The sequence below is a fragment of the Otolemur garnettii genome, unplaced genomic scaffold, assembly GCF_000181295.1.
Source record: "Otolemur garnettii isolate 467f Iridium unplaced genomic scaffold, OtoGar3 scaffold00197, whole genome shotgun sequence".
In the NCBI taxonomy this organism is placed as follows: domain Eukaryota; kingdom Metazoa; phylum Chordata; class Mammalia; order Primates; family Galagidae; genus Otolemur; species Otolemur garnettii.
Window position 1 is genome coordinate 479,527 of NW_003852592.1, and position 11,910 is coordinate 491,436.

At 38.8% G+C, this 11,910-nt stretch overlaps 1 protein-coding gene across 3 annotated transcripts in view; it reads left to right on the forward strand.

The window, feature by feature from the left end:
• The window catches only part of KAT6A (lysine acetyltransferase 6A), a 98,992-nt gene that overhangs the window by 632 nt on the left and 86,450 nt on the right, over positions 1 to 11,910 (forward strand). The window contains exons 2-3 of one of the 3 annotated variants that reach the window (XM_023507664.1): positions 1,583 to 1,717; positions 1,975 to 2,899. In XM_023507664.1, coding sequence (XP_023363432.1) covers positions 2,300 to 2,899 — 600 coding nt within the window. In that variant the 5' untranslated portion in view covers positions 1,583 to 1,717; positions 1,975 to 2,299. The remainder of the gene's footprint in view (positions 1 to 1,582; positions 1,718 to 1,974; positions 2,900 to 11,910) is intronic. The other 2 variants (XM_023507665.1, XM_003801074.3) reach the window with 2 other exon arrangements.

Sequence of the window (11,910 nt, forward strand, 5' to 3'; positions counted from 1 at the left end):
GCACGTGTGGCGGTGTGTCTGTCGGGCTGTCAGCCCCGCGCGGGCGGGAGGCGCGGGCCGCCTGTCAACCCCGCGGTTTCGGGCGGGAGCGGCCCGACCTGTCAGGCGCCCCGGCCGCCCCCGGCCCCGCGCGCCTGCGGCGCCCCGGCCCCTGCAGCTCGGGATTCGGAGCCGCTGGAAATCGGGGGACCCCGCTCGCAACTCCTTCACGTGATTTCATTGTTAACTTACTGCTCGGGTTCTGTTTCCACCGAATGGAAACCGCGAAGCGACCCGTTGGCGAACTGCAGGGTTGTCCCGCTTCAAGTTTTTAAAGTTTCTCGCTCTTTAAACGGAGAGCGCGAAGATGTGCTTAGGGGTGGGGAATGGGGACGGGAGGGGACTGTCGGGAGCGAGCTGCGCTCCTCTGCAGCCGCTGTGGGAGTTGGAGAGTTGAGCTCCCAGTCTGCGGGAGCTTTGCTTTCGGAAGACCTGGGGTTGGGTGAAAACCCCGGCCGGAAAGACAATGCGTAACTGTCATTCATTCTTTTACCTGCGAGCTTAATCTGAGTGAGGACGTCCCCAGCGTTTCAAACTCAGGGTGTAGCTCCTCGTTTAGTTCAGCCTTCATGTCTATAAAGTGAACTTCATGGAGTGTCATACTCCGAGTTCTGTCCTCTTGAGACCCTCACCCAAATGAAGCCTAGTTCTCTTCAGGGTGCTTATTGTTAGCTAATTTTAAAATAAATCCTTAAAGTCAAATAAGTGAATGTTTCCTTTAGCTTTTTCTATTAGAGTTGATAGTAGTATCTCTTAGTATCAGTTTTTCTTTTGATTTTAATGTCACTACTTAGTTGCTGTGGGAGCCATTTTTTTTTGTAGTATTGTTTATATTGTAATGTAAATAATTCCAAAATAAGAGCAGAAGTTCTAGAAACACTTAAACTTATTTTTGGAGGCGAAAGGAATTATCTAGATTCAGAATTCACTATTTTATTAAGAAAAACTTGTACCTGCCAGATTTTTTTGTATGAAAAAATGTTTAATGTACAGAGGCAGTATATTTCTGTTCTTGTTTTATTTATTAATGTTCCTTTCAGGACAGCAGTCTTGAATTCATATCTTTATTAGACCAACTTCTCTTTAGACTTACAAATAGCGAATGCATTTTTCCCTGTACTGTATGTGTGATGCGGTGTGTCCAGTGATTCCGGGCCTTTCTCATGTCTAATTTCTCTGTGCATAGTTTGTTGATGCACAATTTGTGAGTTGTTACCCCCTCAAGTATATGGACATTAATGTCTTAGTTTGAGTTAGGAGAAGCTGTCAGCATGTACTTCTTGAAATTGAATTATTTTAAAATACTTGAAGCACTTACATGTTAGGCTATTTTCAATGTTAATTTTACTTCTGTTTTGAATACATATGGTAATATTGTATTTAAATTATAAACGTCTGTGTAAATTGTTGTTGCTTTTAGCATGTGAAATAATTAACATTCGCTCAGTCATTGACTGAGAAAACTATCTAATTGAATGTTTTTATCCACTCTGCATGTCTGGAATTTTGAAAGATGGAAGATTCACTCTTACTTTCATTGCAGGATTCTTTCTACTAATCCAGATACTTGTTGAAGTGCTGAATAGTTTCTTGGGGAAAGATGTCAAGGAAGAGTTGAAATTCATAGCCTGGTGAGCAGAGATTGTGGAGTACAGAATAGCCAGCATCCCTCTCTCTGGTTAGTTGTAGTTTAAGGTCATTCATAGACCATTTCCTCTTGTTTCTTCATTGTATCCCGTTTACTCGTCTTTTTATTTTCTCTTTTTTATTCTACTGTTTTACGTACATGCTTGTTTTGGAATGTTAATAGAAATGTGTTAAAACTCTTATGGATGCCCAAAATACACCTGCTACTTGGTTGCTTTAAAAGATTAGATTGCTTGTTTTCAAAATGGGCTTTGATAGAAAACTAATCTTGTTTTAATTGTTTTTTAGGCATAAGATGCACGTTTCTCTGCTCTGAAGCTGGGAATGAGATATTCTTAAGTTTTTACAACCTTATGAAGAGACCCATGTGTGGTGCTACTGAGAAATTTGTTGGAAAGTTTGAAGACATTTCAAATAACAGGTTGTTTTGGTTTCCAAAGTAAAAGTGGGGAGGCATTCTGTTTTGTGAAAGGAGGAAGGACTCAGGCCAGAAAACTTGTATGCTATGATTAACTGGTTCCCAGCCTCCGAGAATCTTGTTTTCCATGGTGTAAAACTTACTCAGCATCAGGATAAGGGATAACGACTCTATGGATAGACAGAATCCTTCACCATGGTAAAACTCGCTAACCCGCTGTATACTGAGTGGATTTTGGAGGCCATCAAAAAAGTGAAGAAGCAGAAACAGCGTCCTTCAGAAGAGAGGATATGCAATGCGGTGTCTTCATCCCATGGCTTGGATCGGAAAACTGTTTTAGAACAATTGGAGTTGAGTGTTAAAGATGGAACAATTTTAAAAGTTTCAAATAAAGGACTCAATTCCTACAAAGATCCTGATAATCCTGGGCGAATAGCACTTCCTAAGCCTCGAAACCATGGAAAATTGGATAATAAACAAAATGTGGATTGGAACAAACTGATCAAGCGGGCAGTTGATGGCTTGGCAGAGTCCGGTGGCTCAACTTTGAAAAGTATTGAACGTTTTTTGAAAGGTCAGAAGGATGTGTCTGCATCATTCGGAGGCAGTGCTGCCTCTGGCTTTCACCAGCAGTTACGATTGGCTATCAAACGCGCCGTTGGCCACGGCAGACTCCTCAAAGATGGACCTCTTTATCGGCTCAACACTAAGGCAACCAGTGTAGATGGGAAAGAGAGTTGTGAGTCTCTTTCCTGTTTACCTCCAGTGTCACTTCTTCCTCATGAAAAGGATAAGGTAAGAATGGTGTGTGCATCTGTGTTTACAGAGCTGATGACTCAGGATGCTACAAATCCAGGTCTTGGAAGTTACATAGATGTTGCAATCAAGTTTTGTGTTTGGGGACATTTGTGGAGTTTTTTATTGGTGATGTTAATCTACTTAAAAGAACGTGTTGAGATTAGAATGAAAGGTGACATGGAGCTTTAAAACTTTTTTTTTTTTCCCAAGAGACGGGGTCTTGCTCTGTTACCCAGGCTGGAATGCAGTAGCATGATCGTAGCTCACTGTGTCCTTGAACTTCTGGGCTCAAGCAATATCCTTTTGCCTCAGCCTCCCTAGTAGCTGGGACTACAGGTGTGTACTACCACACCTGGCCAGTCTTTAAATTTTTTTCCTAAAAAAACTTTTCATAAAGTTTCCCTATGTTGCCCACGCTGGTTTCAAACTCCTGGCTTCAAGTAATCCTCCTGCCTCGGCCTTCCGAAGTGCTGGGATTATAAGTGTGAACCACAGCACCTGGTTTACAGCTTTAAAACTTTTAACCTTAATGCTGGAGACTTGAATTTGAAACAAGCAGATGATTCTGAGAAGCTGTGTTTTTTTTTTCAGTTTTGGTGCAGGTTGTCATTAGATGGGAACGAGACGTTCTTACGACCCATGGTAGTAGCTAAGCAAACTTAGCAGTTCTTGTTTCTGTGTTTGTGTTCTAACTTTCTGTCATGTGTTAAGCCTTTGCATATGATGAAGTCCTGAGTGTTACTTTTGTGACAGCTGTAGTTACATGGGACAGGAATGCAATATCCTGTGTTAGAAAAGTTGTGGTGAGTTGGGCATTTTGATGCACAGGTGATGGTATACTTTACCCTTTTGTGTGTTTGATGCTGTTACTTTATGCAGTTGAAAGTATATCAATAAATTTTAGCCCTTAAATAGATATTTGAGGATGAAGAAAATTTTGTTAAGTAGCGGTTTTTTACATCAAGCTAGTGTCCTGGCTGTACATTTATTCAAGTGCTTTCCTTGAATTGTAGTTCTTTGGAGAGTGGTAGTGCTTTAAGTAACTTCACACCTTAGTATATAGTGGTTAGTAAAGTAATCTTCATTTTGCTTAAAATCATGGAGGCCACTTCTAGGACAAGAAGATTGTAATGTCAATATTGAATGCGTTTAAAACTTTGAGATTTGTTCTAGTCATTAACAGCCCACTGGCTGAATCAACTATCTGTAGATTTTTCTTTATATAACAATCGAAAACTAATAGTATTTTTCTGTGATGAAATTTTTAGAGAAATGTTTTAGGGTTCAGTTTTCCCTATGAACTTTAAAATAGAAACATTATCGTACTGTTATTGCCTTTAAAATGATTCCCATAGTGCCATGAATTAAGAATCCTATTCATAAAATGGTTTCATAGCATTTGAGAATTTATTGAGTATATATTTAAAAGTTAAAGCTGGACAAGAAACTAAGATGCTTTATATCGTAGTTTAGTGCTTTAAGAACTCTTATCTGTAAGTTGATCTTGTGTCTAAAGTTAAAATATGATTGGATTCCTACAACTCTTATCAAATGATCTAACAGGAATGATTTAGAGTTAGAGCAATTCAGGGCCAGACCTGTGAATTGGCTATTATAAGTTCTTATTAGAACACTTGGGTTTTTGCTTTTATAATAATTTGCCTTGCTTGAATTATATGTTTTAATTTTTTTTTTCTTCTGCAGTTTTGGGCAGGGCTTGAACCTGCCACCCCCCGTATATGGGGCCGGCGCCCTACTCCTTGAGCCACAGGCGCCACCCAGTATATGTTTTAATTTTTAAAAGTGTTAGCCATACGTAAGATGTCAGTTCACATTTTTAAGAGGTATCCAGGTACAGTCCAGATCCAAGTCTGGGGTTTTACTTTTTTTTTTTTGCTGTTGCAGTTTGGCTGGGGCCAGGTTTGAACCCGCCACCCTTGGGATATGGGGCTGGCACCCTACTCACTGAGCCACAGGCGCCACCCCTTGGGGTTTTACTTTTGAAAGAGACTTTGAGAACCGTCTGATCTAACAGTCCTTATTTTGCAACTGAGCTGAGGACCTTTGCTGAGGCCATTCCATAGCACCTTTGCATTAAGAAAAGTTTGAGATCTGCTAGTTTGCTTTGGTTACGTAGTTTTACTATATAGTGGTGTTAATTGAAGTAACTACATTTGTGCCGTATGTGTGGGAAAATCCAGATTCTTTAAACAGACTTCTTTTCTATGTGTACTGATCCTATATGAAACTAATTTCATGATTAGAGTTGATGAGATCTGTTCTATATTTTTAAATGGAGTTCTTATTTTCAGTAGTGAATTTCCTGAGTGACTCCCCAGAGATATGAAAACCTCACATTCAGAATCATAATACAGGGAACTCCAGGGTAAGGAATTATTCCTCCATCTATCAGCTTGTATGTTTGCATCTTTTATTATATTTTAACTACCCAATTAGTTCCTCTGCACAATTAATGGCTTACTCTTATGAACCTAGATGTTCTTTAAAAAAAAAAAGTTATCCAGAGTTTGACAGTAATGGAGAAAGGAAGGTGTAGGTCAGAAGTAGTCGCTTTTAGGCATTAGTTAAGTCAGCTCATAGTTATTGAGCTTCTACTGTGATTCAGGCACTCTGCTTTAAACTGAAGTGAAATGGCTTTATCTTCCCTGGAAAGCTGAGACAGGCCATCAGCTGTCAGAAGGGATGAAATTCAAGGACTCTGAGTGACCTGAGCAAGTGCCTCCTTTTCCTGTTATCAGTTCTAACTTTATTTATTTTTGCAATATTAAAATGGGAAGATCTATAGAAATGTGTGTTAAATTTTCAGCAGCTGAGAGGATTTTGTTCTTTTTGGGGGAGCACGTGCTGTCTGTGTAGAAATATTTTTAAGAGGAGTTTTTGTGAAGATCCTTGAACTTCAGCATGTTATTTTCACATTGACGAGAAGTGAGGAAAATCTGTGGGATACTGTATTTAAAAGTTTTATCCAAACTTTTGGATAAAAGGGAAATTTCTTGGCTAGTCTTTACATATGGCAGTGTGTGGTGAGTTTATTTATTTAACTTAAGTATTTACCATGTGCCATGCATTACTTTAATGCTGTATGTATATTAACTTATTTAATCCTTATACAACTAACATTACAGTACCAGCAATAAAGTAGGTACAGATGAAGAAACTGATGCATAAAATAGATTTAGTTGCTTGCCCAACTCACACAAATGTTAGGTGACAGAGCTGGGATTTGAATGTGGGCAGTCTGGCTCCAGACACTCCCTGACAGCTCTGCTGACTCCCTCTTGGGAGTCGGGATGTATAGTGGCTATCACTGCACTCACATACAGAGTTGTCATTGTCCTTGGTGTTACTTCATAGCACATCCCCTAATTGTAAAAGGCTGCATTTCCCCCATACCCTTTCACTGTGTCCCTTTTTTTCCTCTTCTGCAGAACGAATTTCAAAACTGACTTTGGACCAGTGATAAGAATGTGTTAGGAACCAACCAAGATGTTATGAATATGGTTTTGTATGCCTGAGGTCTGTTACAAAAACAAAGTTTCACCTACATGATATTTTGCTAAATCATTTCTGTGGTTACTAGTTTTCATTTCATTTATCACTGAAGTTTTTCTGATCATTTGTATAGCTATTAACAGAGGGCTTTATTTGGGCCCAAATATTGCTTTCCTTGAATGTGGGGTGAGGAGGATTGTGTAATTGGTTTAAATAGCAACTTTCTCCTTGTAAATTTCTTTCTTTGTGAAATACAGATGTTACCATAAAGTAATTTGTGCATTTACTTCTCTTACAGTTATTCAGCAAACATTTGAATGCCTGTCATGAACACGTGCATTTAGAACGTAGGTCCTGTGGGGGGTTAAGGAAGACAGAACAGAGATAGGAAATACATTTTTATGAAACCTTTCTTTAGTTTATGAAATATAACTTTTTTTTTTTACATTAACTATATTTTGTCCTAACAGGCATCATGATTCTTTGAAAATAATTATGTTTCTTAGGTGAGGCTTGTTAACTTTTGAGATGGTCCAGTTATACACCGAGTCTTGAAAGGGCTCGTGTTCCTTTCAAGAATAATTTTCACCTTGATTTCAAACTTCTGGGTTCATTTTACACACAGAAATTTACTTTTTTTTTTTTTTTTGAGACTCATGTCACCCTCGATAGAGTGCCATGGTGTCACAGCTCACAGCAACCTCTAACTCTTGGGCTTAGGTGATTCTCTTGCCTCAGCCTCCCAACTAGCTGAGACTGAAGGTGCCTTCTGCAATGCCTGGCTATTTTTTTGTTGCAGTTGTTTAGCTGGCCTGGGTTGGGTTCAAACCTGCCACCCTCGGTGTATGTGGCTGGTGCTGTAACCACTGTCCTATGGGTGCCGAGCCCAGAAGTTTACTTTGTATACATATACATTGTGTTGTATATTACTTGTCCAGATAAGTATGCCCTTTCGTAGTAATCAGCCAAATTATTAAAGTTTTGTTTTTCTGTAGAGTAGTATTTTACAACAGAATTTATAAGTTAGTGAAACATTCCGTTGGAAAAGGAAGAGAAGGCATTGTCAATTAATGTTACTGTTAAAGTTATTACCCAGCTGGGTAACTTGGAGCAGAAAGATCAAGTGATAAATCTCTTGCTGTCTACTGTAAATTATATCTCAATATAATAAACTCTTAGTAGAGTTCAATTATTGGCTTTTACTGGAATTGACACTTTAATAGAATAAGTGGGGCTTTGACAGGAATTTAGTTTTTTATTTTTATTTCTTTTAGACAGAGCCTCACTCTGTTGCCCAGGCTAGAGTCTCGAGGCATCTTCACAGTTCACAGCAACCTTACATTCCTGGCCTCAAACAATCCTATTGCCTCAGCCTCCTGAGTAGCTGAGACTACAGGCATATGTCACCTTGCCTGGCTAATTTTTCTGTTTTTAGTAGAGATGGGGGTCTCATTCTTGCTCAGGCTGGTCTCAAACTCCTGAGCTCAAGCAACCCTCCCTTTTTGGCCTCCCAGAGTGCTAGGGTTACAGGTATAAGCTACTTCACCTGGCCTGGGAATGGTCTTTATATAAAATTGCTTCACATTTTGTATGTAGAACAGTGGCATTTTATAAGTGAATTGTAAATGTGAACTTGGTAATTGCAATTTCAGACATCTTGTTGGCTAGAATACTTTGTTAAAAAGGCAGTGAGTGATAATTGTTCACACGATTAAAATCTGGAACATGTGGCCTGCTTAACAGAATGATTGTTCACTTTGAAAAAACCAAAAAACCTTTTGAGAGCAAAAGGTAAAATGTTTATGATACAGTGACATGATAATGTAGATTTTAAAATATCAAGTGTGAAATTTGATAATATTGTGGTTGATCTCAATATTTTTATGCTGTTATTTAATCAATAAATTGTTTATATCATTATTTATGCCATTTTTTTGTAACTCCATATGTGGTGGGCTTTGAGAAGATAGTTAAATAACCATGTTTTTTTTTTTTTTTTTTTTTTTTTGAGACAGAGCCTCAAGCTGTCGCCCTGGGTAGAGTGCCGTGGCGTTACAGCTCACAGCAACCTCCAACTCCTGGGCTCAAGCGAGTCTCCTGCCTCCGCCTCCCAAGTAGCTGGGACCACAGGCGCCCGCCACAACGCCCGGCTATTTTTTGGTTGCAGCCGTCATTGTTGTTTGGCGGGTACGGGCTGGGGATTCGAACCCGCCACCTTAGGTGTACGTGGCTGGCGCCTTAGCCGGTTGAGCTATAGGCGCCGAGCCTAAATAACCATGTTTTACTAACAAGTCATTGAGATGGATTAATTGTAAATGTGTTAGGAGTTGACTTTAAGCAGACTTATTCATATTTTTTTCAAAATCTGGAAATTTAAAAATAACTCAGGTAGAGATGTTTGTAATAGAACATTTGTTTAAATACAATTACCTGTACAGATAGTTTTTGGTCTTCTGGTTAGCCTGTGAGTGGTACTTTTCAGCCCATGACACACTCTGAAAGGGAACTTGAGCTACACAGGCTTGGGTGAACCATTACTAATCAAAATTTACACACCCAACCACTTTTTCTTATACTTAAACACAACCAAGACATTTTTGTCATACCTATAATTTGCTCACACTTTATTCTTTCTTGGCCTAACTTCTAATTGATGAAATAACGGGAAGAAATTAATGAAGATACCAGATACCACAAATTGCTTTGGGAGCAGAGATTTAAGGGATCTAACTTTTTGACCTCTTTTTTCTTTGCCTTCTATCAGTAGGCTAGAGAATGTAAACAGTTGCTTATAGAAACCTATTAATAGCTGACATTTGTTAAAGCTAATGCTGTGTTGGGCACTGCTCCAAGTGCTTTAACGTGTGCTTTCTGATTGAGTTCTCAACTCTATATGGTTCAGTTTTATAGGTATCATGTTGTATTTCTATAAAGGTATTTAATACTGTTTTATAACACATTTTTTGATGGCTTCATATTAAAAAATGGAAAAATAAATGTAAAGAAATGTGAAATACATTAAATTTCTTTTTATCCTTGCTGCCTATTTTTTATGTAGTTCTTCCTGGACATATGAGCAAGTAATTTTTTTGCTTTATGCTTACCTTTAATACTGTGCAAGCAAATACATAATAGGAACCATTTGACAACTCTAGGGAAAAAAATTATCCTACGCCTCTTGAGGTTGTAAGAGTCTTCTTGATATTTTTTAAATTTTCTTTTTTCATATAAAATTTGGGAGAAAATATATTTTCTACCTTGACTTGGTTCTTAGTTTGTATTTCATAAAATTACAATAATGAATTCTTTGCATGCTCTGATTTAAAGTTTTTTTAAAAGAAACAAATACATGTTACTTGTAGGAATTATGGAGAGCTTCCTTCTTGTTTACCAGTTGGCTGATCAGGGGTGGGGTCATTTTACAAAGGATCTGCCCCCATGAGTTAGACCAGGAGCGACTTCACTGTCTGCTCCTCCCATCTGGAGCAGGATTAGGCCTCACTCAACTGCAGCTGGTTCCCGGGAAAATGAATGCTGTTCCTCTGATTTTTTCCTCTGACAGGAAAGTCATAGTTCCCAGCAGATGGTTTTCACCAGCCCTGTACATAACTCTAAATTCAAAACCAGAGAATTACTTTCAGCTTCATTAGGAAACAGCTGAAGAAACAGTTTTTTGTGTGGCACTATTTTGTTAAGGGTTGAAATTAAGTGTAGGGATTACGGTAGTATACCATGGATATTTGCAGACTATCATTCTGGGTCAAAATAGTTTCTAATTGCCAGCAAATAAAAAAAGACAAAAAATAATCTGGCTGTAGTGTGGATTGATATATATTTTGTTGTTATTCTATGCCTACAAAGTATAAATTATTAGAAAAAAATTGAATCTTTTGCATTTTATAGAATTTTGAGCCAGTCAGTAGTAATCTTAGATCATAGTGATTCTAATCTTACTTCACAAATAGGGAAACTAAAAGCCAAAGAGTTTGAAGTGTCTTGCCCAGTATCACACAAGCTACAACATCTCGGGGGGTTGGCCAGGACTTTTCTCTGTTCTGTGCTTTTTTTTCATTGTGCTGTAGTTGTGCTTTATGGTGTTACAGAGCAGTGGACATAAAATAGCTAAGTTAGAACCCTCCTCCTTAATGGAATCTCTAGAATAAACCCTGGTCTACACAATGTTAGTGGTTTCGTAAACCACAAATATTTAGACCTACTAATTTCAGTGTTTGAAAATAGTTGTACACTTGTTAGTTGAAACAAGTTTTTGGGAAAAGACTGCTTTTTTATGGCCTAAATTAGAGGAATCGAGAAAGTTTTCTTAATGTTTTTAGCTAAATATTAGAACAATATTTTGAGCTATCTTAGTGGTAGGAAAAAAAGTACTCCTTGAGTTTGAACAGAATTGTTCACCTCAGAGAGGACTCTAATTTCAGTAGGTCTGCAACACAGATGACCTTGGAGTGACTTGGGTACTTGGCTAGGATTTAAAACTCTTAAGACTGAGGTTAATTACTAAAGTAATATTTGTTAAGGCATTAACTGTGAGTGGACTGAGAGTACAGTTTAGCCTTACTGTTGTATGTGCATAGTGTCTGGGAGGAACTTTGAGAGATGTGTAATACTGCCAGTAACTAAACTGTACGGGGAAGGCAGCCCACAGTCAATCACTTTTGTCTGTTCATCTCGGCATTACTTCTCCTTTGTCATGAAACTTAGCTAGTATGTTAAACTGGTGGCAAGAAAAGGATAAGATTGGGGAACAAGTATTTGTAAAATAATTGGACAATTTAAAGATTTTTGGCATAAATTGGTAAGGTAAAATAACTGAGAAGAAAATTGGGCCACTGTCTTTCGGCCAGAGCTGCCATCTTCCAGCAATTCACCAAAATGACAAACCCAAAGGGAGAGGGGAGAGGCCCCTGATATGAGTTCTCTAGGCCTTTTAGAAAACATGGAGTTGTTCCTTTGGCCACATATATGCGAATCTACAAGAAAGGTGATACTGTAGGCAGCAAGGGAATGGGTACTGTTCAAAAAGGCCACACAGAGGTTACCGTGCAAAACTGGAAGAGTCCACAGTGTCACCCAGCATGCTGTTGGCATTGTTTAAACAAACCAGTTAAGGGCAAGATTCTTGCCAAGAGGATTCATGTTTGTATTGAGCATATTAAGCACTCTAAGAGCCGAGACAGCGTCCTGAAACGTGTGAAGGAAAATGATCAGAAAAAGAAGGAAGCCACAGAGAAAGGGACCTGGGTTCAGCTGAAGCGCCAGCCTGCTCCACCCAGAGAAGCTCACTTTGTGAGAACCAACCCATTTCCTGTGAATTCGTGGCATAATGGGCATATGAGAAGCACACAGGAAAAGAATGGAACCGCGACATTAGGTGCTGGAACTTATTTCTTCCCCATGAATTCATGGCATAACAGGTGTATAGCATAGCACAGGATAACCAAAGACTCCATGTAACAGTGATATAAGGTGCTGGGACC